We start from the raw sequence: 12301 nt of genomic DNA, 5'->3' as shown, positions 1-12301 counted from the left end.
GTTAATGTAGGCTCCATCTCTTACTGGTTGTGTGACATGGGACAGGTGGGTCTATGCCTCAGTTTCCTCCTCTTTATAAAAGAGATGTTGATGGCAGTGACCTTAAAGGACAGTTGTGAAGATTAAATCAGAACGTCCAAGTGAACTCGGGGATCAGTGCTTCCCACACCGTGAAGCTGTATTGCTATGATGCTTGTCATTGCCCTGGCTGGGGGGAGGGGCCCTGGAGGGTGTCACTCACGCGATAACTCCTGGCCCTGAATCTTCCCTATCTTCATGTCGGAGCCCTGAAAATAAGAGATAGGCACGGGCAAGGGTTACTCCCAGGGCAGCGGAAGACCACACCATCCACTCAGTCCCAGTAGGCTCTGCTGAGTTCTGTCTTTCTCTCTGAGAGAGCAGAATGGGAAAGGAGGAAGCGGTCTGACTGTCCTGGGGGATGCTGCTAGGACAGGCTGTGGGGTTTAGAATGGTGCCTCAGGGGGTCTGGGAGAGAGGACAGATACAGACATTGTTGGGGATGACCTGCTGGCAAGGCACGGACCCCCTGGTCTATGGAGAGCCTGAGAGGATCCTTCCGGAAGAGACATCCCCCCCTCACCCTCCGTGCTCCTAGGCTGAGCCCAGGATGCACCTCTAGGTCTGTGGGTCCTGTTAAATCTAGTGCCTGGGCTGACCATGCTCACTGCTTGCCCATCCTCTCAGGCTGTCTTTGGGACCTTCAGAATACTCTGCCAACGGCTGCCTGAGCAGCTAGCAGGGCAAGGGAGGGCCAGAGGAGGCTGGACCGCCTGATTCTGAGGCTCGAGGGGACTCAGTCCACCATGCTGGGTGGCTGGGACAGCCTCAGTTTTCCCCCTTCCCTTGCTCCCTTTCCCTTCCCCCTCCCCTCCACTCAGTGTCTGTGAGATAATGAGGTGATCCTGGGGGCGGGTGCTAATTACTGTTTGTGCAGGGCCGGGAGATGCTCAGATGAAAGGTGCTGGAGCGGGCCCCTGGGTCTGTGCCATGGCTCGGGGCCCTGGGCCATGCCAGAGAGTCCTGCGGCCCCTAGGTGTGGGGTTTTATAGCCTTAATGATGGTGATTAGTGTGGCTCTTCGCTGGTTCTGCCAACACCTAACTGTGCCCTGGCCACCTTTCCACCCAGCCCTGCTGGTGCGGCCCCTGCTCCTTACCCGTGAGAGGAGGTAGGGGTGGGGTGGGGCAGGGGAGCATGCGATATTTCTCCTCAGGTCTCTGCGGAGCTTCTCAGAGTCTGAGTGACCCAAACCCCAGTGTGGTTTCCTTTTTACAAAAACGCAAGCCCCGTTCCATTCCAGACCCCCCATCCCCTTCCTGTTCTCCCCTTTACGCTGCAGTTTGTCCAAGTTTGTGCCAGAATATCCCTCTCCCTCCCCTCTCCCTGCTCCTCCGTGTCCAGCTAGGTCACCTGTGGTAGGAAGAAAGGGCAGGAGACTGCAGAAGGATGGAGCCCCGCTTTGAGCCCCACTCCCACTGTTTCCTGCATGTCTTTTGATGTCCTTGCCCTCAGCCTCACCCCATCTTGTTTGCTCAGTAGCACCCAGGTAGCCTTCTAATTCAGCCCCTCAGATGGACCCGAGCTCTGCTTACCCCCTCTCCCCCAGGATCAGGCCAGGCCTTATCTAGGGCTGGCTTGAGACCCTGGTGTGGCCAGCAGCTGAGGTGCTGGGGTGGCAGGATGTGTGGGGGAAATGGAGGCCCCTCCCCTGGATACTCTTCTCTCTCCCAGGAGAGGCGGGGAGGACCTGAGGCCTTCCAGTCGCTTTCTCCGAATAGCTCCCTGGCCTCTCTAGCAGGACTGAAAGGTGGGTGCTGAGGCCAGGGAAGCCCAGCCCAGCCTGGCCTCCCCCTCGTTCCCAGCCTCCCCCTCATTCCTTCCCAAGTCAGCCCGGCCAGTGGTTTGTTTAAACAAAACAATAGCAACCTAGGCCGGCTGTTTCTTTTCAATTCCCCACAGGCTTGGGTCCCACCCAGAGTGATAAACAGGCCTCTCTCCTGGTGCAAACACAGAGAGGGGGCGAGGGCGCGGTAGGCCCTGGGCCTGTAGGGTCAGAGCAGTGTGGAAAGTCTGATCGTAGCCTCCATGAGGGTGGGGAGGCTCTCCGTCCCCTCCCTTTCACTCTGGGGAGTCTTTTTCTCCTTGGCCGGGGCTGGTTTGGCAAGGACACATGCAAACCCTTAGTAACACTGGCGGCCCTTCCTGCCCGCCTTCCCCTGCCCACTGCCCCCGAGATCGGCTGAGGCAGCTGCCAGGGGCCGTGAGCAGATGGTACTGATGGCCTGGAGAGCCTAGAGGGTCTCTCGGGACCCTGTCCTTGGACAGATACTAATCCTTGTTGGCAGGAAAAGCACCATGGAAAGTTCTGAGAAAAGACCAGGCAGCAGAAGGGTCCCTGAATGTGGTCAGCTCTGTTGGTGTTTACTCAAGTTGGGTTGGGAATTGGCTAAGCTCCCCTTTGGCCATCAACTGTCCTCAGGGGCTTAATGTTTCTACCACAGAACTAACACCTGGTGGGGGCCTTAGCAAACCAAATCCAAGGGTGAGCAAGTTGAGTCCCCAAAAGAGCTCAGACAACACGTCCAGCACCACGCGAGTGGTGAGTGAGCGAATGCCAAAGGTTCTAGGAGGAGGGGGCCTCAGACCCTTTGACCTTGGACCCACAGTACTTCTTCTAAGACACTGTGACAATCCCTTTCCTTCTCTAGGAGGTGTTTTTTGGGAAAAGTGAAAGACTTAGTTGCTCAGTCATGTCTGACTCTTTGCGACCCTGTGGACTTTAGCCCGCCAGACTCCTCTGACTATGGGATTCTCCAGGCAAGGATGCTGGAGTGGGTAGCCGTTTCCTTCTTTAGGGGATCTTCCCAACCTAGAGATTGAACCCAGGTCTCCTGCAATGTAGGCAGATTCTTCACCATCTGAGCCACCCACCGTTATGTATTAATTTTTCTTGGCAGTACCCTGTGGCATACAGGATCCTTGTTCCCTGACCAGGGATTGAACATGCACCCCTTGCATTGGAAGCATGGAGTCTTAACCACTGGACCACCAGGGAAGTCCCAGGAAGACCATTATTAATGTATACAGGTATTATCCAGCTAATGGAGGACAGGGAAGCCTGGCGTGCTGCAGTCCGTGGGGTTGCAAAGAATCGGACTTGACTGAGTGATTGAACAACATTACCTGGAGGACTGGGGCTCCTGTGGCAATGATTACGCACCCCCTCAACACCACCCCCATCCCATGTGAAAACATGAACTCTCCTAAAGCATCATCATGGCTTACAGTGTCGCACATCACCTTAGAAAGCAGGAAAGTCACCTTAGACAGCTGGAAAGCTTTGGAGATGGAGGAGATTCGGGGGAATTTTGAAGAGAAGAGGGAAATCTATTATTCAGAGGAGACGGGGTTGAGGGAAGTACCCTGAGAGTGGCAACAAGCTCAGCATTTGAGGACCAGACCCCACACCTGTCGAGTCAGCAGAGAAGAGCTTTGGCAGGAGAGCCTCAGGAGGGGAGGGCTTCCTTTCTTTCCCCACTACCCCCTTCTCGGCCCCCAGGCATGCTGCTCCTCTTTAAGACTGGCACAGACAAAACTTCCTTTCCCTAACTATAGCTAAGACAGGTGGACATTTTCAAAAGAAACTTGTCTGAATGCAGATTCTTAAAAAGGAAATAATGACAGAAATTACACACAGCATGAAAATAGTTGGATTGCTAATCCTCAAGAACACTGAGAAGTCCGGGATGGGTTTTCTGGGATTTCAGTATGGGAGCACCGGAGGTGTTTTGTCAGTGCGCTTGGGAGGATGTTCTGGGCCCTTCTAAGTCACAGGGACCCAGTGGCCTTGGGACAGCAACTCCTTTCCTCATCAGCATCCTTTGGAAATGCGGAACCCAACACTCAACATCCTCTTAGCAGCGGGAGGGGAGCAAGAGGTGGGAAATTGCTGAGTTGGACCCTTAAATGCTCGGGATATAAGATAGTCTCCCCTCTTTTTAGATTCTGGTGCTTGATGTGTGCATATGTACATCCATGTGTGTGTAAATGTGCATGTGTGTGCATGAAGGGTGTGTACAGAGCTAGGTGGCACACAAACTAACACATACTATTCTATCACAGAGAAGAAGCTCAACTCTGTGGACCCTATGGAGGAATGTCCTGGTTTATAGAACATGAGACTTTCCTTCCAGCTCTCTCCCACCTCAGAACCCATCGTGTCTTGTTGAGCTAGTTTGAAACTGACATGTGAGATGTTTAAGAAGAGCTGAGGCTCGATGGGGAGTTGCAGGAACCTCATTTCACGGACCAGGGTGATGCAGGCTGTCTCAGCCAGGGTTGTTCTGACTGGGGCTTGTCTCAGGGCAAGTAAAGAACACAGTGCTGGGCTTTCCTGGTGGCTCAGAGGTAAAGAATCCACCTTGCAAATGCAGGAGACACAGGTTCGATCCCTGATACGGGAAGATCCCACATGCCATGGAGCAACTAAGCCTGTGCACCACAACTGCTGAGCCTGTGCTCTAGAGCCGGGGAGCCACAATTACTGAGCCCATGTGCCCTAGAGCCCATGCTCTGCAACAAGAGAAGCCTCTGGAGCGAGAAGCCCGAGTACCGCAACTACAGAGTAGCCCCTACTTGCCACAACTAGAGAAAAGCCTGAGAGGCAACGAAGACCCAGCACAGCCTAAATAAATAAAATTATTAAAAAAACAAAACAAAACAAAACACAGTGCTGGAAGCTGACAGCTGCCCCCCCATCCCATCTTACATTTGTAACGAGCTTTTAGTATTTATTCTCGAGGGTACTGTCCAATCAATGGATCTGACAGCAGCTCTTGTATGGGAAGGGCAGAGATTGGTCTCCCCATTTGACTGGAGAGAAACCCAGAGGAGCTTCAGCTTCTCAAGGGCAGGGGCTGTATCCTTTCTATCTTTGTAGCTCTCAAGATACTTGGCACACAGGAGGGGTATTAGATGTTCTCAGTGCCCTGGCCCATTCCCTGGCTCACTGGCTCCACCTTCAACCTATTTCTCCTGGTCCCAGGGCCAGCACCAGCCTCCAGAGCTTGCTTCACCCCCAGCCCCCATGCATCAGGGCAGATGTGCTGGGGTGTTAAACTTCCCTGGCAATAGCTCTTAACCAATGACTGATGGGAACTGGTGTATAAGTGCTCCAGGAATCCACAGTGGAACTTGCATGCTCACGCACCTTCCTTTTCCTGTCTTACCCACTGCCTAACTGAGTGCTCTCTTGTGTCCCCAGCAAAATAAACTGCTTGTGTTAAAATACTTGTCTCAGGCTCTGCTTCTGGGGGACCCCCAAGCAAAGACAGCTTTTTTACGGGTCCAATAGACATTTGGAGATGAATGAAGGCTTTGTCTTTCAGAGGTGGCTGATTTTGTTTACTTATTTTTGGCGGTGTCGAGTCTTAGTTGTGGTATATGGGCTTCTCTCTGGTTGTGGAGTGCCATCTCAGTAGCTGTGGCATGCAGGCTTAGTTGCCCGGTGGCATGTGGGATCTTAGTTCCCTGACCAGGAATTGAACCTTCATCCCTTGCATTGAAAGGCAGAGTCTTAACCACTGGACCACCAGGGAAGTCCCTTGGTCCTAGCCTCTCCTGATGAGACCACACTGCTACTGTCTGGACCTGGGTCCTTCTGCCTTCCCAGGCCAGGCCCCAGAGTTCCCTGACAGAATTGGTCCCTGATATACTGTGTATGTGCTAAGTCACTTTAGTCATGTCTGACTCTTGCGTCCCCATGGACTATAGCCTGCCAGGCTCCTCTGTCCATGGGATTTCCCAGGTAAGAATACTGAAGTGGGTTGCCATGTCCTCCTACAGGGGATTTTCCCAATGCAGGGATGGGACCCTGAAATATGAAACCCTTGGAAAGCCACAAACAGGTGAGCAATCTAGATGAAAGTCACCTCAGTCCTTTATTTCTTGTCCCCTTGGGTACAGCCGGAGAGCTACATTCCCTGAGAATGGAGGGTCCAGAGATGCCCCCTCCCCCAGCCGGGGGAGCCCCTTAGCTAAGGGCTCTGTGAGGCATGGTGGCCAGATTTGGGTAGTGAGATCTGGAGGGCGGGGCAGGGGTCTGGTTCAGCGCTGCTCTCAGGAGGGAAGCTGGTCCCACTTCCTCACTTCCCTTCAATGACCTCCAGGCAACCGCCCACCCAACTGGGCATCCATGGAGGTCCCAGGTACTTGGGCTTGCTGAACCCCTGAGCAGAGGACCCGCGGCACCTTTCTGAGAAGATGATTTAGTCTCTTCACCCACCTCTTCCCATCAGGGCGGGAGGATGCACTTCTCCCACCTGGCTTCAAACCTCTGTCACAGTGGGAAGTTTTACTTTGTGATCTCTGGGTCGGAGGGTGGGGTGCCCATCGAGAGAGTCCTGAACTTGAAAGGTGAGGTATAGAAGGGTGTCATGCAAATAAGGGAGAGCAGAGGGAGAAATGAGCAAAACAGAGCACTTGTAGGGGCAGGGGGAGGGGGGCGGTGGGGCGGCGGAGCGGGGAATGGAAAAGAAGGGAAAATAGGACAGAGTTCTAGGCTCTGACACTGGCATTGAATGAGATGCTCCTTGCTGTCTGCACAACTGCCTGCAAGTTGCCAAGTGGCAAAGGATCTAAGAAAAGGCACAAGATTAGAAAGTACTACCCAGCAATCTATGGATTCTGCAGTTCACAAGGGGTAAGTGAGTGGTAGGCATTGACAGCTCCTGGTATCTGAAGTCCCCCAGGGCTGCGGCTGCCAGGCCTCCTAACACCCACCTGGAGAGGACCCAGCCAGGGAGACTGTGCCTGCTCCAAGGGGAAGCCTGCGATCCATTAATCCTGTGGCCTGCTTTTTGCCCTGGGGCTGGGAAAACGGGCTGGCCATTGAGGCGGGTGGAATGGAATCCGTGGGAAGTGGTAAGAAGGAAGCACAGACCTGAGCCCTCCAGGGAGCTGAGTGCTTACAGACTCGAGGGTGTAGGATGGCCAATTTTTCTTTGCACCAGTTTCCCTCAAGAAGTGTTAGCATCAAGGACCTGATAGACTTCCTCTGGCATCTTCAAGGATAGGGCGGTTGCATGGCGAATTTCATCATTAGAAAATGCCCACGGATGGCCAGCAAATTCTGGTATATCACACCAACTGGCAATAGGACCCTTGGGTTTTGATTCCTAGTTTGGCTTCAAATCTGGAGTCAGTTACTTTCCTGCATCTCCAGATGCCAAAATGGGTTGGGGCGAGGTGGGGTGTAGCTGGTGTGCTTCTTGGAGTAAGCAGTTACCGGGATGGGAGGGACTTCATCTCTCTCCACGTCTTTGGGTTAAGAGGCAAGATTTCCCAAGGCCTGGGTCAAGGTTGCTTGTGTCTAACAAGTTGTGTCTAACAGGTTGTCCAAGTTTTTTGTTCCAGGTCACGTGGACGTGCATGTGGTTCCCAAAGAAGCCACACTGTCTTGCACCTGTGTGTATGTGACAGTATTGAGCATAGCGTTGGCCCAAGGGATGCTGGCTGGGGAGATGGGTAGATTCAATGAATGAGAAGTCCTGTGAAATAGGAATTAAGACACATTTTATGGTATTGAGGAATACATGATCTAGTTGGGCAGACATACTGTCAAAGAAATAACTGTATTATACATCTAAATAATTGCAGTCTATAGGAAATCCTGGAGGAGGATAGAAGAAGGAAATTGCAACTGCTTGGGGTTAGTGATCAGGGAAAGCTATTGAAAGGAGGCTGTACTCCACCTGGGCTTTGAAGGGTGTGTAGGAGTTTTCCTATTTTCTAGTGGACTGGATAGGGGAAGGAAGGGGCATTTTAAGTTGAGGAAGTTGCATAAGCAAGGTATAAATATGTAAACAAGGCATGGAAAGAACAGGTGGGTCTGGAAGAAGCTCAAGTTAAGGCTTGAAATGTAGGCTGGGGTTAAGCTTCAGTGTCTGGTAATGCTTCTGATATCTGAGAATCAAAGCCATCAACAACCCAAACTTTGTATCCACAGACCCCGGCAAGACTTTTTCTGTTTTCCACATACTCAGCAACTGTGTCCCAGGAGCCTCACTGAAGTGGGCTGGTCAGCTGCCTCTCTGGTCAAGAAAGAATCTGGGTGGGACTAGGCTTTGGGACATGGCCCACATGGCAGGTCAGATCTGGATGGAGCTGAACCCTGTGACCATGGCCTCACTCACAGCAGGTGAGTATGGGACCCTCAAACTCCAGCCCATCCCCATTGCAGACTGTTAGTTTTTCAGTTTTAGGTCATGAAAGTACAGTATGTTCATTACAGAAAAAATTTCAGACTCAGGAGAAAAAAAAAAATAACTAGAGAGAGAAAGAATCCCCGGGATTACTCTGCATAGAGATAATGGCCCTGAGAACATCAGGGCTCCCTTCTTTGCATTTGGGTCCCAAAGCTTCTTGTTACACAAGTGTCAGCTTCGAGCTTGTTATCCCTTCTGGGGTCGGCATTGGCTGGATGCCCATCTCCTTGGGGAAACTTTCCCTAGTTGCTCTGAGTCTCTGAAGCTCAGAGACTGATTTGGACCTCAGGAGATGGTGGACTGCCCCCCTCTTTGACCCTGGTCTGCTACAGGTTACCCATTCTCTGGATGTAGCATCAAGGTAGGGTTAGGAGGAGAGTGGGAAGGAAAAAAGGAGTAAAGAACTCAATGTAGGGTCTCATTAAACCTGTCCCAATTAGAAACAGTCAAGAAATATTAAGATAGATTGAGAGCAAATATCATGAGGTGATAGCTAAATATAATTATTATGCATCATTGTCAGCTTAGGCTAAAGACTGCCATTTCCAGACACACGGAACAAACACAGAAGCTTTCGGTACCAACAACAGGTTGCCAGAATGCTTCATTTATTTGAACTCATGTAGGGAATTGGGTATTTTTCATAAGAACATTTCCCTGGTCTCTCAAATCTTATATGTTTAGCTTCCCAACTCCTTTCATTTTAACTATTATATCTTGGATAGTGATCTTATTAAAACACTAGTTCTTGTGTTCTTCAACACACACACACACACACACACACACACACACACGGAGAATACCTTCTGTAATTTTAAACACCATGATGGTATACTGTCAGTGAATAACCAGTTTTTCACCTTGCAACAACACAAGACTGCAATGTTCAAAAATAAATACAAAGAACGGGCCATTCAGCCTTCCGCCTGCTCCAACCTCCTCCAGGTCCAATAATTTAATATAGATGTCACGGTCAGTACATAAAGACAGGGGAACCACCTCCTGCGGGGCACCTACAATGAGGCAGGCATTTTGCCAGCATCTTGGCGCAAGCTAGCTCACTCCGGTCTCTGCCTTGTAGCCCATTTGCTGCTAAGGAGACCGCCCCTCACCATTGAGAGAACGGAAGTCCTCAGTCCTGCTGAGAGAGCCGAGCTTCGTGGTCTGGTGTCTGGCGCTGCAAGAACCAGGGATTTGGTGCCATGGGGTTAAAGCATGGATCAGTGACTGAGCTGTTAACACAGCTGTTCCAAAGGGCAACCTGGGCACTGGTCCAATGTCATTACCTATTAGCCGCATGACTTTGAGCAAGACACTTAATTTCCCAGCGTCTTAGTCTCCATACCTGTAAAGGAGCAACGATAATGATACCTGCCCTGGTTTCCTCACAGGCTCGTGAAGAAGAAATTAGGAAATGGGATAGTATGAGATCCTGTGGTGCCATCTGAGTGTAAGGATCATGACGGGCCGCCTTTCCCCAGGGTTCAGCGTGGAAGGAAAGGGCTGAGGTCACTGCTGCCCAGGCTGAGTGGGGAGGGGACACTGCCTCCAGCTGCCGCTTGCTCAGAACCCATCCCACTGGCTATCTTTTGCTGTGATTGACTCAGGAAGCCTCCTGGCAGGGTCAGCCTCATGAAGCTAATGGGGCACCGTGGGCTCGGAGATTACTCAGCTGTGAATGTGGGGCCCGTCCCGCTGGGCTGGCACTCGCCCGGCTGTGCAGAGCGTGTGGCACATGATGTTTATTAATATGCCTTGATGAGGAGCATTAGTGTCTACTAATGACACCATCTGAGCCTGGCCTGCCTTCTCCCATTCCTCTCTCTTCCCCTTCCTGTGGAGACACACACCCACTCACATAGAGATGTTGGCCCTCGGAGGAGGGACAGAAGGCACAGTTGCCCCCCACACCCCGGGAAGGCAGGGGCTGGGATGGGGGTCCAGTCACAGGGGTCAGACAGAGGATCCAGGATAGGGGAGGAAGTAGGGTGCTGCTGGCTCAGGGGTCAGGTGGGAATCTGGCCAGAAAGTGCTTGGTGGTGGAAGCAAGGAAACAAAACAGTGGCAAGACTTTTCCAAAACTGGTGGGAAGGATGGGGAGCGGCAAGGGTGAGACAGGAGACTGGAGCTGGGGAGGGGCTGGCCCTGGCTGGGAGCAGGAGGGAGGGAGGCTAGACGAGGGGCGGGGATGGCAGGGGTTGGGGGTGGGAGGAGGGGCGAGAGCCAGAGAAGGGATCTGTGAGTTAAGTTCACTCAGCCACACGCATCCACAGCCCCCACTGATGCACACACACTCATACACACAACACGTGCACTTGCATGCATACTCACGTATACATGCTCACACAGCCTTCAACTCACACACACACTTGTGCACATTCAATCACACATGTCCTCACGTGCTCACATATACATGTGTTCAGTCACACACATGCTGGCATACACACATGACATGCTTATTCAATGCACACTCACATACATTCCCCACCTAAACACGTATTCACACATGCCCACACACAACACCCTCAGATACACTCACTCACACTCACATATACACGGTCATACACATAGAGCCCTCCACCTTGCACATTTATCCAACACATATATACACATAATGCCCACACACTCACACATGCTTATACATGTACACACTCACACATATACACTTAACACACATTCACACACACCCACACACATGCACATTTGCAAGGCACTCATACACACACACAGACAACCTTCCACACACTCCCTCTCCCAGGCAGCCTCTCACTGGTGGGTATGTCAGGGGTCATCAGGGTGGGGGGTGTTTGGGGAGGGGGCCAGTGGTGGTGAGGCTACAGTGTGGACCGTGGGACTAGGAGAAGCGGGGTGTGGGAATCTCCAGGCCTTTGGCAGGAGACCAGGACTGAGGGATGACTGATTAGGACTGAGGGCTGTGAGTAAGAACTGAGCTGTTCTCTGTTACTCTCCAGAGTCTGAGGGCCAGAGGGGTGGGGACACAGGAAGGAAGGGGAGCTGGGGCAGGAGAGGGGGGTCAACTAGGAGTCAGGGGTGTCCCGGCTCTGCCCCCTGCCCTCCTGCCTGTTGTGGTGGGATGTGGCAGGCTGGCCTGCCGCCTGAAGCAGTAGAACAATTAGGAAACACTACAGTTAATCCTGAAACAAGCAGGACTTGAGAAACTGTAGCCAGCCCGAGGGGAAGAAGCTGCAGGGCTACCTCCTCAGGCCAGCCCTTATCAACCGCATCTCTAATCTCCAGCATCTAGTCTTTCTGGCTGGGTGGCTGCAACCCCAGAGGAGGGACTGCGAAGACCAGAAAGCTGGAAGGAGGCAATCTGCCCAGACCTTTTCTCCCCAGCCCCAGTTGGGCAGAGGGGGTCCAGCAACCCCATAACTGTCCCCTGGCCCGGTGAGGAGTGCTCCAGGGCTTGTGAGTGGTCAGGGGGAGCACCAGTGTCTAGAACACTCCCTGAGTGGTTGTGAGAGCTATGTGGGGGCTCCCCCAGGTTCACCAGGTAGGGATCACCGACGGCCAAGAAGGCTTCTCATAGCATCTGGCTCAGCAGTTTCCTCTGGATCCTGGCCTTCCTGCCCCTTCCATCTACTCTCATTTTGCCTGTGTCTCCCCACCCCCCAACCCGACTGTTCTACTCTCTACCACCAACCAGGAAACAGCCAGCTGTCTCTGGGCTCCTCTGTCCTGGCCATGGACCAGTTCTGGGATGCGGTTGTCCTAGAACCCAGGCCCCAGAGGCTGGTGGGTCCTCAGTCAGGCTTCTGAGCTTAGCTGTGGCCCCCTCCTTTGCCCTATTTTCAGTTCCACACTTGGCTTCAGGAGAAAGATAAGACTTTGTCTATACTTTGGGGTCTCTCTCTCCTTCTCCACCAAAGGGCCCAGGCCCAGGGCTGCCTTGTGAAAAGGAAGGGAGGAAGGAAGGAGAAAAGAAAAGAGAGAGGGAAGGAAGGAAGGAAGGAAGGAGAGAGGACTTTCTGGAAGGAAGCTTGGGGATCAAGACTT

The 12301-nt window shown here is 52.4% G+C and overlaps 1 protein-coding gene across 2 annotated transcripts in view; it reads right to left on the bottom strand.

Annotated features, from left to right (window-relative positions):
* PEBP4 (phosphatidylethanolamine binding protein 4) overlaps window positions 1-12301 on the bottom strand; it is a 220950-nt gene that overhangs the window by 15702 nt on the left and 192947 nt on the right. For both annotated transcript variants that reach the window (XM_070375569.1, XM_070375568.1), the window contains one exon: window positions 242-287. In XM_070375569.1, coding sequence (XP_070231670.1) covers window positions 242-287 — 46 coding nt within the window. The remainder of the gene's footprint in view (window positions 1-241; window positions 288-12301) is intronic.

This window comes from Bos mutus, chromosome 8, assembly GCF_027580195.1.
Source record: "Bos mutus isolate GX-2022 chromosome 8, NWIPB_WYAK_1.1, whole genome shotgun sequence".
NCBI lineage: Eukaryota > Metazoa > Chordata > Mammalia > Artiodactyla > Bovidae > Bos > Bos mutus.
Note: the sequence above shows the minus strand (reverse complement) of the source record. Positions and strands in the feature narration are given on the sequence as shown.